Source organism: Ostrinia nubilalis, chromosome 19 (assembly GCF_963855985.1).
Source record: "Ostrinia nubilalis chromosome 19, ilOstNubi1.1, whole genome shotgun sequence".
Classification (NCBI taxonomy): Eukaryota; Metazoa; Arthropoda; class Insecta; order Lepidoptera; family Crambidae; genus Ostrinia; species Ostrinia nubilalis.
The window spans coordinates 5,505,574-5,528,589 of NC_087106.1; the positions used below are offsets into that span (position 1 = coordinate 5,505,574).

The window sequence follows — 23,016 nt, forward strand, 5'->3', positions numbered from 1 at the left end:
CTGCCTAGACAAACGGTTTGATACTAAGTAGGTAGTTAAATGAAAACAAAAAATATTAAAATTACAACATGTATTTTTCAGAAACGGTAGGTATATGGTAAGTTAAATGATAAAGTTTTCGTTCTCTTGATTATTTCTGTCCAGGTGAAGATGGAAAGTAATACGACGTCCAACGCTGGGTTTCCTGTAAAAAAAAAGCAATAAATCAGAAAGATTCAGCCTAAACTTGTAACACATAAAATGCATTAATACGGTAGTCAAACGATTCTGAACGTCAAGTGGCAAAAATAAGAACTAATAACTCAATATTGATATTACCGTCCTCTGCAAATGACATTTCAGTGTTTTTCAAAGTGGCAAAATTTGGAACTAGATAATAACCTATCATTGATAGTAGCACCTTCCTTCCTGACAATGTCATAGGTTGGACGGTTCAGAGTCGAACAACTACACGTCTCTCGTGTGTGACATTCCACCAGGGAATCCACAAGAACGTCCTTCAAGAAGCACAAAAAACGATTTCCTTGTGATATTATTATATTCAATTTAAATTACCGCTCCAGTGTATTCATAGCCGTAGTCACAAATGTATTTTTGGAAGTAAACGTAGAAAGAATACGGAGCTATGGTGAAAAGTAGTTCCGTCATAGCAGTTGGTAAATCCGCTTCAAGATCCTCATACGTTTGCGATATGACTTCATCTGGAATTTAAAAAAAATATTAAAGGTGGTTCTAGAATCTTTGGTTCAGCCTGGGTTCTTACTTTGACTATAACAAAAATCAAAAGTCTGGAAACTCCATAGAAAAACACAGTTTAAAGTTATAACTCCGTCAAAGTTAAGGTGATGCAACTCAGACTTATAATGATTAGAAAGTTTGACTAACTATCATAATATACACCACGGTCCTGTGATTCTCAAAAAGCACCCAAAAACTCCAGAAATAGTTAAAAATTCCAAATAAACAAAGACCAATGGTGTCGTTCTAAACTCTTAGGTCCTCAAAGAGTTCATCAGGCTTTTAGAGGGTTCACTCAATTCTTCTAGTAGGGTCCCACAAATATTAATAAAAGATTTGTGACTTCGATTTTAGTCCTGAACACACTTTTTAGAATCTTGTCTGTTGCTCCAATTCACACTTCCTCTAACGTCTGCATGACGTCATGCATCATCTCTTCCTAACCTTATTTATTACTACAGTAACTTCAGTAATAATTCCCTTACTTGAACTGTTGGAAATGCTTGACCCCACTTCAATTGAAGAGTCAGACAATACATCAGTATTGACTTCAACAAATGATAAGTATGTCCATCCACCTTGTATAACTGTCCCAGAAAGTTCTCCAGCTGTAAAATATGGAATTATATTAGAATTGGTGGGCATGGTAGGGACCGAGGATAGTTGTAACAGAGGCGAGTTGTTAAATTCAACTTCTCTGAACCTAAAACAGTTTATTTAACTATCAACTTCCAATTCGTTGCTCTTTCAACACTCCACAGCATGCCTGAAATAGGTAGTTAGCTGGGTAGCTGTCATAGCTGAAGAGAAATCGGCTTTGTTACAACAGTTACAACTATCCTTATTCTCTCCTACAGGTTTGATCAATTAAATATCACTAGAATCCGATCAGTTGTAGTGGGCAAGTGATTTTAGATTATAGTTCGGAATGAACGAAGTGATTTACTCGTATCTTAATAGATTCAAACAGATTGCAGTGAGCAATTGCTATTATTATATAGGTACTCTAACTTGGAACTCCTCCTATGTTCTTCTGATTAATTTCGTTGCGGGTCCAATGACAGTTTAACTTTCCCCCGGGACAAACTTGACCTTCACTGGTTGGGTTTCCTGGGAAGATCCTGGCTACACAATAGTTACATCAGTGGAAACGAGAGGTGGGAATAGTATTATTGTATACTCACAATAAGTTAAGTTGAATGAATCAGTAACCACTAAAGACTCGCGCTCTTGTTGGTTGATGACGTAATTAGCAGTCTCTGATTTGATATTAATGCTATCATACTTTATTGTGATCACAAGATTGTAGCTGCTCCTGTCTTCACTGAAAAGATTCAAAGTCAAACATCATTACTATATCTCTGTCTTTCATATTATAATACTCGGTGGACCGATGAGCTGGTAAAGGTCGCAAGAAGCGCCTAGAAATGGGCAGACGTAGCCCACTAATAGAGCACCCGCCTAAATAGCACCCGCACGAATGAGCACCTGGCGTAGGCCAATAGAGCATCTATCGATATCGTAACATTACATAAATATACATTAGGTGCCTTATGTGGTAACTACTGGTACTAACCAGTAGTTAGTAAAGTCCTTTTTCCAGCAGAGGACTTCTTTTAGTTCAAAAAGGATTAGTTTTAGTCCAGTAGAATTAGCTTTAAAATCGGAAATAATTCCTACAAAAGATTTTATTGTTTTAATGGCTTCTTTGGTTGCCCATTAAGACTCTCCTAAGTTTTCGACTTCGACGGAGTTGTGCTTAAGTGGTGGGGGCCCCCGAAAGAGGCATTTTTTCGGTTTTCCGGTTATACCGCGTAAAGGACTTACCCTATCAAAAAGTGGTCTTCATGACGGTTAAAGGGCACTTAATCCTGCATTGAATAAGACCAAATTCATATGTTTTGGACAAACCGTTCTCGCGCTAAAGTTCGGCAAAGTAGAAAATATACGTATAATTAATGACCCTCTCCACGTCCAATGGTTTGTTACCCATAGGCTTCCAAGTCTTGAAAAGGGCCACCTCAACCAGTGTAACCCTATCAAGGCTTACGAGCTTGATGCGCCTATCCTTGTTCGTCCCAGACGTTCCTTAACTGCGGTTGCTGCACCTCTTCCTGGCACTCACCTGAACGACTCTGTGTTACATACTGTGGCTGCCCCTCTTCCTTGTATCCTCCTGCATGACTACGTTGCCTAGCCGTATGCCTGGTCTAAGGTTCGACGCCAAAAATCAACAACAACAAGTTCATATTAAAACGCTGAAGAGTTTTTTGTTTGTTTGTTTGAACGCGCTAATCTTAAGAATTACTAGTTTGATTGAAATCATTATTTTTGTGTTGAATAGCTCATACATTGAGGAAGGCTAAAGGATATATACAATCACTCTACGACTAATAGAGGCGAAGCAGTAAAGAAAAATGTTGCAAGCACGGGAAATAGTATTTAAACTATTTTCACTCGTACGAAGTTGATTTTGTGGCGTCGAACCTTTGACCAGGCATATGGCTAAGCAATTAAATCGTACAGGAGGGTACAAGGAAGAGGGGTAGCCACATTAGGTATCACAGAGTCGTTCAGGAGAGTGCCAGGAAGAGGTGCAGCAACCGCAGTTAAGGAACGGCTGGGACGAACAAGGATAAGCGAATCAAACTCGTGAGCCTTGTTAGGGTTACACTGGTTAAGGCGACCCTTTACAAGGCTTGGAAGCATGTGGGTAACAAGCCATTGGACGTGGAGAGGGTCATTAATTATACGTATATTTTCTACTTTGCCGAACTTTAGCGCGAGAACGGTTTGTCCAAAACATATGAATTTGGTCTTATTCAATGCAAGATTAAGTGCCCTTTAACCGTCATGAAGACCACTTTTCGATAGGGTAAGTCCTTTACGCGGTATAACCGGAAAACCGAAAAAACGCCCTTTTCGGGGGCCCCACCACTTAAGCACAACTCCGTCGAAGTCGAAAACTTAGGAGAGTCTTAATGGGCAACCAATGAAGCCATTAAAGTAAAAAATCTTTTGTAGGAATTATTTCCGATTTAATCAATTTTTGTGTTTAATTCTACTGGCCTATTTAAACTTAGTTGCTAACGTATTAATTAATATTTTTGCCTTATTATTCATGAAAACTTTCTTAACCAGACTGTTATGAAAGTTTTATTATCATTATTATTTTGTACTGTTTGGAATTGGAATTAAGTTTCATCGTTCCAAAATAAACTGTAAAATCTTACCGGAACCTCGTTATTTGAGATCCATAAAAAGTTACCACAGTCCCATTAGCAAGAATGGTCATATTTATCTTCGGAATATAAGCGGCCAGTCTGTCCTCCTGGATAGGGCTTCCATCATCATGACTTGAGTTGGTACAGAGCAAGGACTTGGAGAAGTACTGCCGCATGCAGGCCAAGTCCTGGGTGTCGCAAGGATAGGTATACGTATCTTCTTCGCTGCTGGAGTCATTGCTTGAATCGGATTCGGTGGAGTCTGGAAGAAAATATGATAAATTGTTAAAGGCTTGCCTTGCCTTACACCCGTAACTATTCACAAACATTACTATGAGGTCTCACAGAGCGCGTGGACGCACATGGTGACACACGAACCAATCACAGAGCTCTATTCAACGCTGTGCGTTCGATTTGCTGCTTCACTTAAGCAAGCATCGTTTGTGAATATGGGCCTTAGTTACGCGAGATGAATGCGTCTTTTTGTTTTGTTTTCTTTCGGTATTTCATTCTTTTGGATATGACCGAGTGAATTTTAGTATACTGTACTGATTGATTTGCAGTATACTAAAATTCACTACAATATCGAAAATTTCAAAAGTTGGAGCTAAAACACCGCGGTTGTGACGTTAAGGTGTAAAATGGAAAGCATTTTGAATGTAAATTTATTTAGAAAGGTTATTTTCCATAAAATAAATATTGAAAAGCTTAATCTAGTAATTTAATAGTCTACCTTGTCCATAAACTAAGGTAACCAATAAGAGAAGTGAAAATATTTTAGCCTCCATTTCGGTACAAAATATTTTTTCGACTTGAATAAATTCTATGTGACTTTTAGTTTTTATAGACAAACGTTCGTTTAATTAAGTATTCTAAGAATAAAGAGGAAAATAAAACAAGAAATGTATTTTTAATGTAAATAACAAAACTATTACAATACAAATGTTGGCAGTTTCCATGAATTTTCAATTAAAAGTGACTACAATGTTATCATTTGTTCACTATCGAAAGTTTGGCTTTTAAAAATACCTGTACTTACATACCAGTCAATTAGCACTCAGTTAACTCTAAATCTGAAAATAATTTCAAGATCATTAGTTTCTATAAGTTCATCAACATTTTCATCGAAGAGAGAGAATTTAAATATCTTAAAAATTTTACCATCATCTAAAATGGTTCAGGGGTACTTTAAAGGTTCGTTCCCAGGGCCAAACAGTTTTTCGGGATCCATTTGCAGGATCCAGGCAAAGCTGGACTGTCGTATGAACCACACAGTCATAATGTAGGTATAACATTATGTTTTTTGCGGAACAGGATGTATCCGTGTGAATTTAACAAGCCCACAGTAGGTAATTTGAATAATTTATCCCGTTTTTGCAACATTATTCATCGATGCTCTGCTCCAAAAATGCTTTTAATTTGATTACTTACTTTAAAAGAAAATCTTTTGTTTTCAGGTAAGAACTACAGTTTCCGGGAGATGGTTTGTACGACTACTATTTTATTAGAAAGAAAAAAAGAAAGATACATTTATTACAATGCACATCACGCAAATACAGGCAATTACATAGACATGACAGTGGCACATAATAATGGAAGAAGAAAAAATAATAAAAACAAGAGTAAACTGAGCAGTGCCACCCATTCACCAACAAGATGCCCACTGCAACGGGACCCCACTCACCATAAGCCGTGGCCCACGGTGACGAAAGCCACGGCGCTGGTTTTCAGTGTGCCCCATTAACATAAGTTGTCATAACCTCGTGGCCTCGTACTTATCAGCTGTCATTATTTGTCTCTTTTCATCACAGTAAAATCAACATTTCGGTACAAAATATTGGGACATGAGAGTGACATTAAATAGTTTTTTTTTACTTTTTCTTATGTTTTTGTTTCGATTTGTTCTCTTGTGCCCTTTAAAATGGGTAGCAATCACATTACCAAATTAACCACTACTAGGTTAAGGTGCACATTGAGGTGCTATTTTAGTGCGTTATTTCATCTTGAGCATCCTCTGTTCAAAGCCAAATCAAAAAAGTTATTTCATTGTTAATAAGCATGAAATAAAAGTGAGATAGATAGGTAGGTTAATGCTAACTAGTAGCTATTAGGAAATAATAAAAGATGACAGATTGATATTCTTTATTACACACCCATAAAAGTAACTTACAACAGATTTTCTTATCGTTATGAAACTATTTCTTCCAGACATCCCTGAAATAATTAAAAACAAAAAAAAAACTTAAAAATAAATGTTTACGAGTTCACTTCTCCAGTGTATTGTATACCGTAATTACAAATATAGTTCTGGAAGTACGCATAGAAGAAAAATGGGCCTTTGGTGAGCAGCAACTCCTGGACCATGGTGGGGATGTCGGCTGAGAAGGCAGCGTAGTAGTTGGAGACGATTGGGTCTGAAAATTAAATGTAATAATGAAGTATGTTGGTAAAACTAGCCATATCTAGAATGATTAATTCATTACAACGTACATCTATTTCTACTATTTTTATACCGATCTTGTCGCGATTTTGTGAAAATTATTGTCAGGTTGCAAATAGCACACAAGATATTTTTTGTGCTTATTGTCCGTGAGATATCTTTTCTGAAAGAATACTGAAACCTTTGCTTTAGGATATCAGAATAGTCCGGTATAAAACCACAGATGAGCTTGTCATCATCATAATAAGATTTTAATCTCTACTGTAGGACACTTCCTAATTTAACAGATAAAGGAGGATTTGACTTAAACACTCCCCACGCTGCCCTGACCAGACGGGTTGGAGAAGCCTAATGTTCGCATATTAATTCTCCTAAAGTCGCCTCTTACGACATCTATCATCTTTCGACTCTTATCACCATTCTCTAACTGAATTGACGAACCATTTATGAAGTTTAACCGCCTCTGTGGTCTAGTGGTAAGACCACCTGCTTCAGACGCAGAGGTCCCGGTTAGATTCCCAGTGGGGGCAGATGTTTCTGTTCGGTTTGGTTGGTGGTAGGGCTTGTTCTAAGTCCGCCTGGCTAGCTACCACCATCTTACCTAAGTCTGTCGCCATAACAATGTTAACAGCACTATTGCGTTCCGGCAGTTAGAGGTAAGATAGCCAGTTCCTCCGTGGTTGAGGATTCCGGGTGAAGCTCGCTTCCACCTTCGGCCTGATCGTCACTTACCATCAGATGAGATACAGGCCAAGAGCTTCCTCGTAGTGGATAAAAAAAAAGTCAATAGTAGACTGATGATGATGAGTTACCTGAACTGTTCGAAATATTCGGCCCAACCTCAAGTGTTGGGTGCGCGTTAGTGTTGTAGGAGCTAATGTGAGCTGCGTCTATCCCTGTGCGGCCCTCCCTTGGAATGATCGCAGTCAGTTCGGCGGCTGTAACATTTAAAAAAAAAACAATTTTTAGTAACTACTTTTAATACTTAAAATAGCACAATTTAATTTAGCAAGAGAATGACGTCACGACACCATATCTTTTGCCTTCGATTTCCCTAGGATCCCATCAACAGATCCTGATTTAGTGACAATGGGACCACATCAGTGTACTCTATCGAACAAAAAAATAATTTTGAAAATCGGTCCACAATTGACGGAGTAATAGGTGGACATAGTTAAATAGAAAAAAAAAACATACAGCCAAACAATTCCCTTGCTAGTCTATACTCAGTGGGTAACCCTCGATATTACTTCTTTCAATTAGTTCTTATATAAATTTTATTAATTAGTACACAATTTTGGAGTCCCAGAAGGCCCAAGGGTTTTTTAGGACTCTTCATTAAAATATAGTGTACATTTTCCTATACTAGATGAAATAATTCAAATATTGGGTCTACCCAAAGCCTCCTCAGCTCAACGATCAGAGCAGTTACCCAGTCGAAAGGTCTTAAATTCAGTTCCTGCGAGTTCAGTTCAGTTCCAGAGACAATCTGATACTTACAGTATGTAGAATTGATAGAGTCCTCAACATACACAGGCTCTCTGCCTCTCAGGTCGATCCTCACGAGTCCATGAGGCGTGTAGAGGTTCATTACCTCGAAGCTGATGGACAATACGAGGTTTTTGGTTTCTTCGTTTATGCTGAAACATAATAAGACAAATTGTATCAAACTAGCTACAATCCGGTCGAGCTAACTGCGCACCAGGCTGCCGTGACGTCACATTGGCGCTCTGGTACATGACTTAACATAAGTCATCAACCTTGCTCACACACCGAGGTATTGAAAAGAAAGAAAGAAAAACATTTATTTTGATTCGAACATAAATTAAATTACACAGTTTGATTATAAAATGGTTACCACTCAGCATATTGTGTTGTCATGTTTTGTCATAATATATCTCGAAGCGCACTTAAAAAGGGCCAATTACGAAATCAGCTCACTTAATTTAGCGCACCTAAACTGCTCCTCGAAGGGCACCTTTTAGGTGCATTAATAAAACGGGACTATTCCCACCTCTCGTTCCCACCACTGCAACTCCTGTGTAGCCAGGATCTACAGCTTGACCGCCATAAAAACCCAACCAATAATGGTCAAGTTTGTCCCGGGGGAAAGTTAAACTATCATTGGACCCGCAACGAAATTACTCAGAAGAACATTTATTTATTTATTTACACTTTTGCACATACAATTGTACAGTGGCGGAGCGAACATAGGAGGAGTTCGAAATTAAGGTTCGACTTCGTGCATTAATGAAATCAGCGCACCTAATGTCGTGCACTTGAACGAAATTACATTGAATAGTGTCGAAAACAACTTACTAGAATTCTTTAATTGTTGAACCCTGGAACGTAACCTCAGCTTCTGACGAGGTGAGAGTGCCATTTACTTTGGGCACATAAGCGACGTTCTTCAGGTTTTTTATCGACTCTCCATCCTCATGACTCACTTTTCTGCAGTTGGTATGGGAGAAGAAATTCCGAATACATTCTAGTTCCAGCGATTCACAAGGGTAAGTGAAATTGGTGCTATTGCTGCTATCTGAAAATTTTATTCTCTTTAAGTTACTCGTATGTATTGCCCTATAATAATTAATGTGATTTTGGTCTACTTCGTTCGTTTCAGCCATATAACGTCCACTGCTGGACAAAGGTCTCCCCCGAGGATTTCCATAACGATCGGTCCTGTGCTGAACGCATCCCATGACTTTCACCAAATCTTCAGATTTGGTCTACTTACAGGTATATTTTGTACCACCAAATGGATCAAATATATTGTTATATAAAAAAATACCTCAATCGATTTTATATTAAGCATAAAATAATTTAAAAAAACACTCACCTTGTCCATATACGAGTACACCAACCAAAAGAAAAAGATACAGAATTCTGTACCCCCAGTGAAAAGGGATCTAACTCGACTTAGATCAAAATTGACTTTATAACATAATGTGAATCTCTGAAAAATTAGCTATTTTTGTATCTAATCGGTATGTTTCTACGACGTATAGAAAAGAAAATAAGTTTGTGCCAAATGATACAAGTAAGGCTTTGTGAACCAATTTTGAGTTTTCTTTCGTGTAAATTGATACATGTCTACTTTTAACAAAGTGTACCGGAGGCTCCTTTCACTTTTTTATTGTGTCAAGAGGTATGACTCGTGTTACTACTTTTTACACGATTGAAGTTGTTCAGATTGAGTTTGTGATTAACAATATAAGATGACTCATATTAATATACACAAAAAAAACTATGTATTGTTGGTTGGTGAAAAAGAATGTAACTTAATTTATAGCACAAAAAGTAAAAGACAAAAGATTATTTATTTTGTGTATAATGATTCAATTAGACTAATACCATTAACCACAAAAGTTTCGTACATGTGTAAAATGTTATAAGTTACTTAGATCAAAAACATTTGAAAATCGCAACTAATAATTTGGTTAATTATTTGGTGTAAAATGATATAACTTAGCCCAAACGTCAGATTAAAGGAAAAAATAATGTCGTAGTTTATAAATCAAAGAATTTAAGTTAATAGTTTTAATAAATAATGGTGAACATCTACTAGTAAAACATATAATTGAATTCATAGTGCCGTTGTCAATAAAAGTACTTAATAAGTGCATTATCGAATTTACAAGAGCTCCAACTACCAGAACTCTTTATAAACAAAACTTATCACCTTTGACAACAAATTGACCTGGGAGAGTCATTTCGAGAACAAAATAAAAATGGCCTGTATAGCATTCCATCAGTGCAAGAGACTCATTGGTAGTAGATGAGGTCTCAACCCAAAAATAACACTTTGGCTCTACACGTTGGTTATAATAATATAGCCCTCTTACACATATTATTATGGATCACTTGTGTGGTCGCACAGAACACAACTATCCACAGCAAGATCAAAACTCCAAAGCCTGCAACGCCTAGTAAGCATAGCGGCCACTAGTTGTATGAAAACCACTCCATCGACATCACTTGAGAACCTTCTGAATCTTAGATCTTTAGACCTCTTCATTCAGGAGGAAGTGCAAGCAGCCGCTCTAAGACTTAAAAGTAAGAACGGCATATAGAAGCAAAACAAGGAGACAGGACATTCCACGATCCTGCACAAAACCCTAATAAAAGTAATACCTCTCACCGAGGCACCCGTCGACAGAATTCCCTGTGTTCACATCTTCGACTGGAGATATAATATCCAGCTTACAGCGGAAACGCAAGATTGCTCTGGAATCAATGAAGTTAGGATATACACTGACGGCTCCAAAACCCAAAAAGGTACGGGAGCTGGTGTCTTCTCGAATTACCTAAATATACTAAGAATATCAACATCACTAGATAAACACAATACAATTTTCCAAGCAGAATGCAATCAGCACAGGCGGTTGCAACCATAGACATCCGAGGTCTGAATATAAAAATAATCTCAGATAGTGCAAGCAATACAAAGCAACTTAATATACTACATTATAATACTTATATTGGAATGCCATGACGCGCTCCTAAGTCATTGCAGACGCAAATGGCGTTATCCTGCACTCCTGTGGATCAAAGGGCACAGTAACTCCTTGAGCAACGACGCAGCAGATGAACTGGCCAGAAGGGGATCGTACACGACGGTATTTGGTCCGGAACATTTATAATGCCGATACCATAAGCACAGATCAAGACCTGGCTGCGCTCCAAAATAGAAAAATAACACCACACAGAATGGAAAGATTGTGAAAGATGCGGGCAAACAAAAGATGCAGTTGTGGATAAACAGGGACAACATCCGCAAGGTCCTAAGTGTAATAACAGGTATGTTAAACAAACACCTACACAATATAGCTGTTACAGACAGCCGGATATGGATGGATAGTCTACTGTGCAGAAGATGCATGGAGGCAGAAGAAAAACCGCAGCACGTGCACAAGTAGTGCACAAGCGTAGCAGATCAACAGGCTCAAATTCTCCAATCACCAGGGTCGCTGCAGAAGGCCTGTAGCGACCTAGGTAGGCTGCTGCTACCTGGGGGATCTGGAGTGGTTGAAATAGGAAGATAAACTACAAATAGCGCACAATGGTTTAATCAAAAGGCTAAGTGCAATATTCGATTGCCCTGCAAAACTACGAAAGGCCTTATAATGGATACTATGTATAAAGTAAATAATTATGTAAATGGCATGTGTGGTTGGACTTTATCTGCTTAGCTCGCAAGTATAACATGTCTTGTTAATTCATGTCTCTATTGATTTAAGAAGATTCCCGCCTTAGGCAGTTCGATTTTTTCAAGTTATTTATGATTTAAGAAGAGGCTGACAAGGGTGGCTAAATTTCTTGCACTGCTTCTTCTTAGCACTGGCCCATTTAAGTCCCAAAATAAAAGTAGGGTTCAAGTAATACTAGGACGTGTTAAAGGGCTTTTTAAAAGCCTCTTTGTTGAAAACAAATGCATTTTATGACTTTACTTTTATATTATCCTTCTGGAGCCAAAAGGCAATCAATATAGCTTGACATCATCATTTCTGGTCCAGAGTTTGATTCCTAATAGGGTAATTGTAGAAAACAAACTTTTCTCTGTCTTCTGTCTAATTAATTGATGTGAAACCATTGTTGTTTCTGGTCTTTATTACACAACTGCTTCAGCTATACTTACTTTAAAATAGGAGATAATGTATGTGATTTAGGCCGATATAATTCATGGTATATGGTGTAATAATTAATAAAATAGTAGTTTCAGATCAGAATAAACATTTAAGGAGTAAATAATTAGAATTCAGTCTCAAATTCTAGCCTTATTCCTTTACAATCGCCACTTATATCACTTTACACATAGTTATTTGGATACTTAGATCGCTGTTATGTTAGTTAGATCAGTTTACACATTTTTTTTCTCACCACAAAATTGGTGTATATTGATATAAGTAAAAAATTTTGGACGATTTACCCTAAATAACCTGAAATAATGATTCCTCATAGTGTAATTACTTATGTTTGTTTTACAACTTTTTCTAAAATTGAAGAAACAAAAAATTATCAACAGAAATGGCGGAAAATGTATCACTTTACACTTGTTAGCGTGTGGTCAATTCAGTGTGGTGTAAAATGATTTATGTCACATTACATCACTTTACACGAATGTAAAGTTGTCGTGCATGGTGATATAACTGTGTTTTTATTTAATTACGAAAAAACCACATGCTATATTTCCCAAACTGGCACACTGCCTAATTATACCTAACATTACCTTTCACCTAAAAAATATTTCACCAAGTTATCTCTAATAGCGATGAAGCAGGATTTTTTTTAACTTCAAATGCGATTTCCCAAAAATCACCATTTTCGACTTAACTCCCTTTTCACTGGGGGTACAGAATTGTTCCGCCCATTTTGTGTATCGTCCCAACGCTTATTCTTTCTGACATAAAGAATTTATCTTTATTCTTGTCTTTTATAGGAAGATGATATCACATGATTATATGACGTAGTTTAAATTCAGAAGTATTGGAACTAATTAAAATAACAGTAGCTATTTGTATTATTATACTATACCTATATTTAAAATGAGAAGGTACGAACTCTGTACGTTAGTTTTTTACGATTATAAGTTATAAAAAACAGATTTTGATCAAATTTGGTATACCGATAGTTTGGGACCCAGAAAAAAACTGGGATAGTTTTTATCCCGGTTTTAGTAAGAGAAATGAACACATTAAAGTCGAAAAATGGTTGAGACGTGTTAAAGGCCCTTTAGTACTGAATAAATGATTTGATTTGATTTGATTTGAATCTTTCTGTGACAGGATGATCACGCGGGAAGAGCCGCGGGCAAAGCTAGTTTATTTTTTATGTAAATAACTTCCACGCTACATTACTTCCACAATAGATTATGTAGTTATTTTTAAATGACAATCGTTTCTATTACAATTCTTGTCTACATCAGGCACGCCTACATTTTTGGTGCGAAATATCACCTTGTAGACAGTGTGTGTGTTTCCAGTGATGAGACATGGTTCCAAAACGTGACCTTTAGAAGTCCTATAGTTAGCTATAGGACTCATAAAGAATCTCAAAGATGCACAGTGTGCGATGAAGGCCAAGGATAGCCCGAAGGATTTGCAAGCTGAAGTGGCAATGGGCAATGCACATAGTACGCAGAAATGACGGCCGATGGTGCAGCAAGGTTTTGGAGTGGAGACCACAAATCGGAAAACGCAGCGTGTGACGTCCAACCACAAGGTGGACCGACGACCTCATAAAGGTCGGAAGCAGAAGCGGACGCAGGAAGGCGCTGGATTCAGGCCGCTGCCAACCGGGCGATGTGGAAATCATTGGTGGAGGCCTATGTTCAATAGTGGATGTCCTGTTGCTTAAATGATGATGATAATGAAGAAAACACGATGAAGCACCTTATTAACTTTTTATATAATGCCACACTTGTTGTGCTGACGTCTGTATTAATTTGGTATTTTTACTCAGTTGTGCAAATATAATTTTTATAACTTGCGTCAAAAAAAATTCGACGTTTATAACTTTAGTTACGTCTGCGTTTGTTGTAAAAATTTCTGTATATTTTAATAATTTGTAAATAAAAGAAACTAAAAATACTCGTTCATATTACTGATATTATTGAAAGTAGAATAAGTATTAGACTGAGTAGAGCATATAAATTCTATGCAATGTAACGTACTTACGAGGTGTTGCTGTTTGTACTAGCAATTAAATATCTAAATATATAAAAGGAGAAACTGACTGACTGACTGACAGATCAACGCACAGCCTAAACGGCTAAACGTAGGCACTTGAAATTTGGAAGGGACGTAGCTTAGGTACCGTAGAGGTGCACTAAGAAAGGAATTCCCGAAATTCCCACGGGAACGGGAATTAGCGGGAAAAACGGGATTCACGCGTACGAAGTCGCGGGCGGCCGCTAGTAACTTATACAGTTGTACCAAATTGTAAATGAAACATAGCTAACATTTTATTATTTTTTGCTTCAAAAAAAAACTGTAACCAAAAATGTAAATTGTCTTATTAGAATTAGAATTGAATTTGTTCATAATTATCGCAACTATGTATTTGAACTACAAAAGATCTATAATGTTGACATATCCAATTAAAAAACAGTTAAGTATTGGTTGACAGTACAAAACAGTTAATATTAAGTAGTACTTTTAAAACAAAAGTAGGAATAATTATGATAGTTTATTAAATACTTTTACAATGGGTATTCTCCGGTATATTCTATGCCATAATCACAAATATAGTTCTGGAAGTACACATAAAAGAAGTAGGGGGCCTTGGTGAGCAGCAACTCCTGGACTTCTGTGGGGATGTCATCAAGCAAGGCAGCGTAGAAGTTGGCGACAACTGGATCTGAAAACGAAATAAGGGATTTATTTTTAATATGTTTCGTTCTTAGCCCGACGGATTAGCCAGCTGAAGTGGCAATGGACAGGGCACATAGTACGCAGAACTGACGGCCGATGGGGCAGCAAGGTTCTGGAGTGGAGGCCGCGTACCGGAAAACGCAGCGTGGGACGTCCACCCACAAGGTGGACCGACGACATCATAAAGGTAGCAGGAAAGCGGTCCACCTTGTGGGTGGACATCCCCCGCTGCATTTTCCGGTACGCGGCCTCCACTCCAGAACCTTGCTGCCCCATCGGCCGTCAGTTCTGCGTACTATGTGCCCTGCCCATATTTTAATTAATGTACTTTTAACATATTATGATTTGTTATTCATAAATGTGACTTACTTGAACTGTTTGAAATGTTCGGCCCAACTGCAATAGGTGGGTACGGGTTAGTATTGTAGGAGCTTATGTGAGCTTCCTTTATCCCTCTCTTGCCCTCCCATGGAATGATTGCTGTGAGTTCACCGGCTATAACATTATTTCAAAATATTTTAGTAGGTATAGTTAACAACTGGATTAGCCGAGAGCCGAACGCTGGTTCGAACTCTGAGGGCTTACGTCCGTATTCACAAACGATGCTTGCTTAAGTGAAACAGAAAATCGAACGCACAGCGTTGAATAGAGCTATGTGATTGGTTCGTGTGTCACCCTATGCGTCCACGCGCACTGTGAGACCTCATAGTAATGTTTGTGAATACGGGCGTTTGTGTGAGTTTACATCAAACGTTGTCACTAGTGAGCGCGTAAAAAATGTCATTAAATGTATGACGGATTGTACAGCGCCCCTAGCGGAAACTTTCAAGAACCAACATTTTCATATATTTTTTTAACGCGCTCACTAATGAGAACGTTTAACTTTAATGTAAACTCACACTAAGCCTTCTGATGTCCTCTGAACTATTTGTGGTAAACCAACTTACAACACAAGCAAATAAGCAGGAGAGGTAATAGTTTTAACTCGTGGAACATCACGTCCCATCTCACGTCTTACCTACCATCGCCGGCGCGATCATAGGCCAATGACAGGTCGCGCGGACTGTCATGGGTCGCGCGACCTGTCATTGACCTATGATCGCGCCGGCGATGGCGATCTGCACGCGTTGGTGTGGTTGAAGCTTTAGAGTTCGCATTAGATTTCTATTGTCTCGATTCACTGGTTTAAAGAATTAATTGGTGATAAAGATATTAAAAAAAATGTAAATGCTAACAGTATGTAGCGTTGACTTTGTCTTCAGCATACACCGGTTCTCGTCCTCTCTGGTTGATCCTCAGGTTGCCATGAGGCGAGTTGATGTTCATACCCTCGAAGTTAATGGACAGCACGAGGTTATTCGTATCTTTGTTTACACTGCAAAGAAAAAATAATTACCAGTCCATCACAGCTTCCCTGTAGGTACTATGAATCAAATGAGTTTCCTTATTTGTACACAATTAATTAAATCACTAAATTCACAAATTTATTCAAGTTGAGTCAGATACCTGACTGTCCTACCTACTGTAATAAAATAAGTCAACAAATATACATTTTTTGACGTATTGTATCGTGAGACGCATCAGAACGGAATCGGTTTCATACATTTAGTATGCTACACGTTAGAAGTCATCACGACACAACACTGAAAAATGTAGCACACTTATCAAGTCGGAAAAGGATCAACACCGCCTTCGCCGTCATCGTCATCGCCTTTTGCGCGCTGTCAACCGCGAGGCGAGGCGTATTACGTTACGGTGCGCACAGTGTGGATTTAGTGTGCGTTGCAGTATAGAGATTCATACAAAGAACACTGTCCGCCTCAAGTTGATACGGTAACTAAACCTTTCGGGTTGATAAGTGTGCTACATCCTTTATGCGTCACGCACAACCCAACACTTCACACAAATATAAATCCGCCATACCAATACTCTATACTCACTAGAATTTTGTAATTGTTGAACCGTAGAATATAACTTCGACATCTGTGGAGATGAGAGTGCCATTTAACCTGGGCATATACGCGACGTTCATCTCCTTCTGGATTGACTCTCCATCCTCATAACTGACTTCCCTACAGCCAGTATGTGAGAAATATTCGCGGATACAGTCCAAATCCAGCGACTCACAGGGGTAGGCGAAATTATTGGCACTGTCGCTGCTGTCTGAAAATTTTAATTACATAAGCCAATCAATGTTATTCCTACTGGATAAACTGTCCTCCTGAACATAGAATATTGCTTATAGAGTCTGTTATTGCTGAAAAAGAAACATTAATAAATCGATCGCTAGCGATAATACTATAGTGATGGAGCAGACACTATTAGTAATAATGACATCAATATTACTGTCATTCCTTCCACCACTTACCTTGTCCATATACACCAATTAAAAGAAAAATAAAAATGATTGTACAGGCCATTCTGAATATCGCCCCAACGCGTTTATTTTCTGAGTCGTGGAATTTTTCTTTATTTTTGTCTTTTATACGATCGATGTGTCAGTAACATAATTAAATTCAGAAGAATTTGCACTAATTAAAATTAATGAAAACACACTACCATTAACATGTAAATGAAGTTTGCAGTTTGCACTATGTGGTTTTTTTTCATGACAATCGTTTAAAAATTATATATTTTTCAATATTGTAGCAGTAATGCTGCAAAGCAGCAGCAGATTTTCGACCAATTGAGATTAACTTTTGAACCGACTATCAAGGTAAATACAGTTAAATATTGAATATCCAATTGAAGTCAAAGACTATCTTAGCTCCGACTATCAACATCAAAATCAAAGAAATTTTAGTCAAGTTATAATATTATCGCCTAATATTGTCTGCGATCCTTGTAGTATACACCTTTGTAGTATACAAAGGTTTCCACGCTGGCAACGTAATATCTCGTAATATAGTCAAAACCATACATAAATATTACATCAGCAACATACCTAACTAACTTAATTCCACGCACAATAATTATATTTTTATAATTTTTATACGATCTGGACAGCTCTAACAATAAAAAATATGGTAACTTGTTTCAATCGGTGGATTGATAATTTTCTTGATAAAAATAAAACACTTATTTCCAAAAAAATATATTTTAATAATAAAAACAATTTTATCAAGAATAATGTTGAACAGGTACGCCGAAGTCACAGATATACTTTTGAAGGTAGGCGAAGAATTGGTTCGCTGCTTCTGAGTAGTAATACTGTAGCATTATAGGCCCAGGGTCAGCAAATAAGGTCGCTAGCACACGTATCACAACGGGGTCTGAAAATAACACAAAATTTACTTATATTATAGTCCGGTCGCCGAGCACGTAGAATTTCGTCGCACAGTCGCGACAGCAATATAATTACACGCGAGCGATAAGGATAGGTAGCTTGGGGTCATTGGAAGAAATTCTACGTGCTCGGCGACAGACTTTATTTACAAACTGTGCCTCAGTATTTCTGAAGCGATTACTGTGTCGATATACGCCCGTTTCCCGTATTCAATCCTTGTCCAAATCCGGATTTCAACTGTCAAATTTAATTTTATTGTAGATTAAATAACTACAATTTTCAACTATTTTCGATGCGTTTACACTTTAATATTGTTTAAATTGCCTTTTAAACAATATGAAAATGTAAAAACATCGAAATCCGCAGATATTTTGACCAAAACCATATTAGAATTTGACAGTTGACGGACGGTTTTGGATTAGGATTCTGTTACATTCATGATAGTCAAGTTCGGGATCGAATCAAAGAGCGAAGTAGTCACGTACAAAAAGCTGGAGCGAAGCGATTAAAACTGTCACGAACGTGTCTAGGAGACTGTTACTTTAAACTGCGATACGAAAATCGATTTAAAGGATCTACTCGTAAGTCCTACGAGTATATTGGAGTAGTTGAAGTTAGAGATTTTTTTCAAAAGGCTTTTTAGATAAGTATTCAATAGGCAATAATAAACAACTGACTTTGGTTATACCAGCAACATCAACGAAATCGACTATGAAGTCGAACTAAACAACTTCTAAACAGAACTGAATCCTCATACCTTGACTGTTTAAGACCTTCGGACCTATCCCAAAAGCAAACGACGATATGTAGGGTGTCACTCTGGAAAATTGGATGTCTTTGCTCAGAGGAATCACAGCAGTTAGAGTTATACCTAGAAAAAAAACTGAGTGTAAAAAAATCAACTAATTAAAATGGCAACATACAGAAATTAATCAACCCTTTTAGCTTCTGAGGCATAATTTATTCGTTCTTTTCAGCCAAATGACGTCCACTGCTGAACATAGACCTCCCCCAATGATTTCCATAATAATCGTAGTAGGTAGAACTGACAGCCGATGGGGCAGCAAAGTTGAGGCCACGCACCGGAAAGCGCAGCGTAGGACGTCCACCCACAAGGTGGACCGACGACCTCATAAAGGTAGCAGGAACGCGCTGGAGCAGGCCGCCACCAACAGGCCATTGTGGAAATCATTGGGTCAGCAGTGGACGTCCTATGACTGAAATGATGATGATGATGATGATTGCAAAATCACCCTGTATATTCACCAAAAGATTTACCAAAAGTTCCATTAGCACGGTCAGTAATCGTAACAGGCTCTTGTCCCCTGCGGTGGAAAATAAAGTGGGCGTTCCTGGATTCGATCCTGATACTGTCAAAGTCTATAGCCATCACGAGGTTGTTAGATGTCTTATTTATACTGAAAAATTTTAAATTCAGTGTTTAAGTTTCAACCACACCAACGCGTGCATATCGCCATCGCCGGAGCGATGATAGGCCAATGACAGGTCGCGCGACCCATGATAGTCCGCGCGACCTGTCATTGGCCTATGATCGCGCCGGCGATGGCGATCTGCACGCGTTGGTGTGGTTGCAGCATTTAAAGCCCGGTCTGCCCGCTCGCACACTCACTGCGGGCGACCGTCGCACAGTCACGACAGCAATATAATTACGCGCGAGCGATAAGGATAGGTAGCTTGGAGTCATTGGACAAAATTCTACGTGCTCGCAGACCAGACTATATATATACTCTTATACTATGTTACTCTTAGTTAACATTATAGAGGTTTTAGCATCGGACTACAGATTCGATGATGATTATTTTGGTACAAGATTTTTTAATCCGTAAATATTGAATTTGCTTTATATCTCATTTTGTCTAGAGGACCAATGTTGATAGTACATCATTATTTACACAAGTAATCCAAATTAGGAAATAAAATATGAACTAGTTAATATGTAGAGCTATTTCTATGATATAACGTTTTTTAGCGAACAGACTACGACTTTAGGTACGGTAGGTACCTTAACAATGAGCGAATATAAATCCAAATGAACTTACTAAAAGCTGCTAATTCTATCGCCAGAGAAGATGATACGAGTCCTCGTCATTAAAAGAGTAAAATTGACGGTTGGCACTATCGTATCCAACAAGTCTCTATAGAAAGGCTTGTTGCCATAGTTATGCATTTCCTTGCACTGTGTGGTACTGGCCAGGTAACTCCTGACGCAGTCTACGTCATCCTCGAACTCGCAAGGGTAGTAGAGATCGGGACTTATCCCGTTGCTCCTGATGGTCCTGCCTCTGACGTCACGCTTGTTATGACGTGTATCATGGTCATCTGAAAAGAAAGATTGTATTTGAGTTCAGTACGTCTAGCATGAACAACTTTCGTCTTCGAATCGTTTGCGTATTCGATCAAATTCAACACTCAATCTTCGAATTAAACGATAACGTGACAATTTTGATTCTCAAAATAAGTTTCGTGTAACCACATCTCATACTAAGTTCACTTTACGACACGTTCACAAGGGCGCTGTTGTAGTTTTCTTACTAAATCTTTTGATGGCGATTCGAGTACGCAAACGATTTGAACTCGAAAGTTTTTCGTGCTAGCCGTACTGATTAGAGGATTCGATCCTGAGATACCGGACGTTATTTTATCCCGAAAATTTCGGGATTGAATTTGACTAATCCCGGGATTTACGGGATTGAATACAAAATAATAAAATTCGTGAAAAAATATCGCGTGAAACGATACGCACTCTTCGTTTGACATTTGCAGCATATGCAGCGATTAACTCCAATTTAACAGTTTTATAACCATAAAAAATTGGCGTAACAGCCTGTCGCTTTAAGAAGAGACACTAGATCCTTCTAAAGACACATTTCTGGGGTACCAACCTTTCCTTTAATGAAATAAAGCATTGAACTAGGCTTTCAAATGATAACAATATTAGTGGGAATGTGGGATACATACCTTTCCTAACATCTTCCTTTTCATCATCTCCGAAGGCACAATATAAAATGACTAACAACAAAAATCCTAGTAAATTGAAACGCATTTTGAGTACTTCAAGATTTCAAAATAAAATAATTAATGAAATATCCTGCCATTGCTATTTATATGTTTTTAAACTGAGTGATTAAGATAATAACAGTAATAATATAATAAATATAAGTAATAGATTTTAATATGAGTAAGTATTTACTTCCCGTGGAAATCGGGTTTATCAATAACTAGCTTTCCGCCCGCGGCTTCGCCCGCGTGGAATTTTGTCTGTCACAGAAAAACTTTATCGCGCGCGTCCCTGTTTCAAAAACCGGGATAAAAACTATCCTATGTTCTTTCCCGGGACTCAAACTATCTCTATGCCAAATTTCATCAAAATCGGTTGCGAGGTTTAAGCGGGAAAGCGTAACAGACAGACAGACAGACAGACAGACAGACAGACAGACAGACAGAGTTACTTTCGCATTTATAATATTAGTTGGGATAGTTGGGATGGTTGAATCATTTTCTCCAAACGTCATTTATAATGATAAAATCAATCAGTATATCCAGGAATTAAAGACAGGTATAATTTTTAGTGCACTAATTAAAAGATAATTACAATAATGTTTCCTTTAATTACATTATCTATCTATATAAATAAAAATGAATTGCTGTTCGTTAGTCTGATTAAAACTCGAGAACGGCTGGGCCGATTGAGCTGATTTTGGTTTTAAAATGTTGTCCAGGGTAGGTCTAAACGGTGAGTAAATAAGGAAAAATTGCGATGGCTTATTTATTGCCTTTAAGGCGGAACAGAGTTCGCCGGGTCAGCTAGTTTAAAATAAAAATAACGCGTTCGTTCAATCTGAATACACCTACGTCCTAAATCAGCCCACGCATTATCAACACCCGTATGGCATACGGGACTATTCCTACCTCTCGTTTCCACCGCTGCAACTCCTGTGTAGCCAGGATCTACCACAGAACCGCCAGTAAAAACCCAACCAGTGAAGGTCAAGTTTGTCCGGGGGGAAAGTTAAACTGTCATTGGACCCGCAACGAAACTAATCAGAAGAACAAAGGAGGACTTCGAAGTTAAGGTTCGACTGGCTCCAGTGCAAAGTGGATGACGGGTGACAAAATGAAGGTTTACGGCACATGTTCAGATTTCATCATCATCATCATCATCTTCATGTTAGCCATAGGACGTCCACTACTGAACATAGGCCTCCCCCAATTATTTCCAGAAAGGCCGGTTGGTAGCGGCCTGCATCCAGCGCCTTCCTGCTACCTTTATGAGGTCGTCGGTCCACCTTATAGGGGCATCCTACACAGCGCTTTCTGGTACATGGCCTCCACTCCAGAACCTTGCTGCCCCATCGGCCGTCAGTTCTGCGTACTATGTTCCCTGCCCATTGCCACTTCAGCTTGCTAATCCGTCGGGCTATGTCAGCGACTTAAAAAACTACGGAGCGGCACCGCTGCGACGCCGCTGCGGCGACGCACCGCAATGTCAACGCCAGTGTGGCATCTCCCTTACTTTGACATTTGATTATACTCGTACTACTCGTAATCCTGTGGGTCTAGTCAAAATGCCATCCCAAACCAATAGGAAGTTTTCACTAATGTCAGTCGCCGCGTCACCAGTAATTCGATTCGATCGGAAAATGGCAGCCAAAATGCACATTGAACCACCAACGACGCGGCGATATAAAAGTTCATTCAAAATCGAATAAAAGTTAAAAAATGTCTATGACTGCGATTGTTTTTACTTTTTTAGCTTTTTTTTTTTAAATTAGTTTCTTCCTTCTTTCTGCTCTATATTTACGTCTATGCTTGGCTGTCAAATTAGCTGTCAAAACGACATCGCGATACGGATTTGTCAAAACAGCCTTAGGGTGGGTTGCACCATCTTAGTTTAACTTTGACAAACGTCTAAAATCTGTCAAACTCCATACAAAA

General features: G+C 38.3%; 4 protein-coding genes and 1 long non-coding RNA gene across 6 annotated transcripts in view; 1 reads left to right on the plus strand and 4 right to left on the minus strand.

Annotated features, from left to right (window-relative positions):
* LOC135081108 (carbonic anhydrase-related protein 10-like) overlaps positions 1 to 23,016 on the plus strand; it is a 135,117-nt gene that overhangs the window by 49,646 nt on the left and 62,455 nt on the right. The gene's annotated exons all lie outside the window — the stretch shown is intronic.
* Positions 56 to 4,781, minus strand: LOC135081112 (uncharacterized). The gene is made up of 6 exons (XM_063975855.1): positions 4,696 to 4,781; positions 3,972 to 4,224; positions 1,923 to 2,062; positions 1,224 to 1,346; positions 556 to 701; positions 56 to 184 (listed from the first exon to the last, which is right to left on the minus strand). Exons 1-6 carry the CDS (start codon positions 4,748 to 4,750, stop codon positions 131 to 133), a joined length of 771 nt encoding a protein of 256 aa, XP_063831925.1. The 5' UTR covers positions 4,751 to 4,781; the 3' UTR covers positions 56 to 130.
* Positions 6,090 to 9,297, minus strand: LOC135081117 (uncharacterized). Its single transcript, XM_063975861.1, has 5 exons — positions 9,242 to 9,297; positions 8,722 to 8,941; positions 7,903 to 8,042; positions 7,215 to 7,340; positions 6,090 to 6,376 (listed from the first exon to the last, which is right to left on the minus strand). The coding sequence occupies exons 3-5, from the start codon at positions 7,991 to 7,993 to the stop codon at positions 6,219 to 6,221; spliced, it is 375 nt and encodes a 124-aa protein (XP_063831931.1). The 5' UTR covers positions 7,994 to 8,042; positions 8,722 to 8,941; positions 9,242 to 9,297; the 3' UTR covers positions 6,090 to 6,218.
* Positions 14,574 to 17,236, minus strand: LOC135081113 (uncharacterized). The gene is made up of 5 exons (XM_063975856.1): positions 17,143 to 17,236; positions 16,715 to 16,937; positions 16,010 to 16,149; positions 15,144 to 15,269; positions 14,574 to 14,760 (listed from the first exon to the last, which is right to left on the minus strand). The coding sequence occupies exons 1-5, from the start codon at positions 17,192 to 17,194 to the stop codon at positions 14,603 to 14,605; spliced, it is 699 nt and encodes a 232-aa protein (XP_063831926.1). The 5' UTR covers positions 17,195 to 17,236; the 3' UTR covers positions 14,574 to 14,602.
* LOC135081124 (uncharacterized) lies at positions 18,842 to 20,460 on the minus strand. Its single transcript, XR_010259128.1, has 3 exons — positions 20,121 to 20,460; positions 19,339 to 19,478; positions 18,842 to 18,931 (listed from the first exon to the last, which is right to left on the minus strand). It is a non-coding gene; the product is annotated as an uncharacterized LOC135081124 (long non-coding RNA).

What these genes read in the sequence shown, in the direction of transcription:
- LOC135081113 (XM_063975856.1), bottom strand. Translation starts at nt 17,194, where the DNA reads ATGGCCTGTACAATCATTTTTATTTTTCTTTTAATTGGTGTATATGGA. An exon ending in TCAACAATTACAAAATTCTA is followed by an intron (nt 16,150 to 16,714) that starts GTGAGTATAGAG and finishes TTTTCTTTGCAG; the next exon opens with TGTAAACAAAGATACGAATA. An exon ending in CAAAGTCAACGCTACATACT is followed by an intron (nt 15,270 to 16,009) that starts GTTAGCATTTAC and finishes ATAATGTTATAG; the next exon opens with CCGGTGAACTCACAGCAATC.
- LOC135081117 (XM_063975861.1), bottom strand. Translation starts at nt 7,993, where the DNA reads ATGAACCTCTACACGCCTCATGGACTCGTGAGGATCGACCTGAGAGGC. An exon ending in CTCTATCAATTCTACATACT is followed by an intron (nt 7,341 to 7,902) that starts GTAAGTATCAGA and finishes TAAATGTTACAG; the next exon opens with CCGCCGAACTGACTGCGATC. An exon ending in GAATATTTCGAACAGTTCAG is followed by an intron (nt 6,377 to 7,214) that starts GTAACTCATCAT and finishes TTTAATTTTCAG; the next exon opens with ACCCAATCGTCTCCAACTAC.
- LOC135081112 (XM_063975855.1), bottom strand. Translation starts at nt 4,750, where the DNA reads ATGGAGGCTAAAATATTTTCACTTCTCTTATTGGTTACCTTAGTTTAT. An exon ending in TACCTTAGTTTATGGACAAG is followed by an intron (nt 4,225 to 4,695) that starts GTAGACTATTAA and finishes ATTTTCTTCCAG; the next exon opens with ACTCCACCGAATCCGATTCA. An exon ending in TTCATTCAACTTAACTTATT is followed by an intron (nt 1,347 to 1,922) that starts GTGAGTATACAA and finishes CATATTTTACAG; the next exon opens with CTGGAGAACTTTCTGGGACA.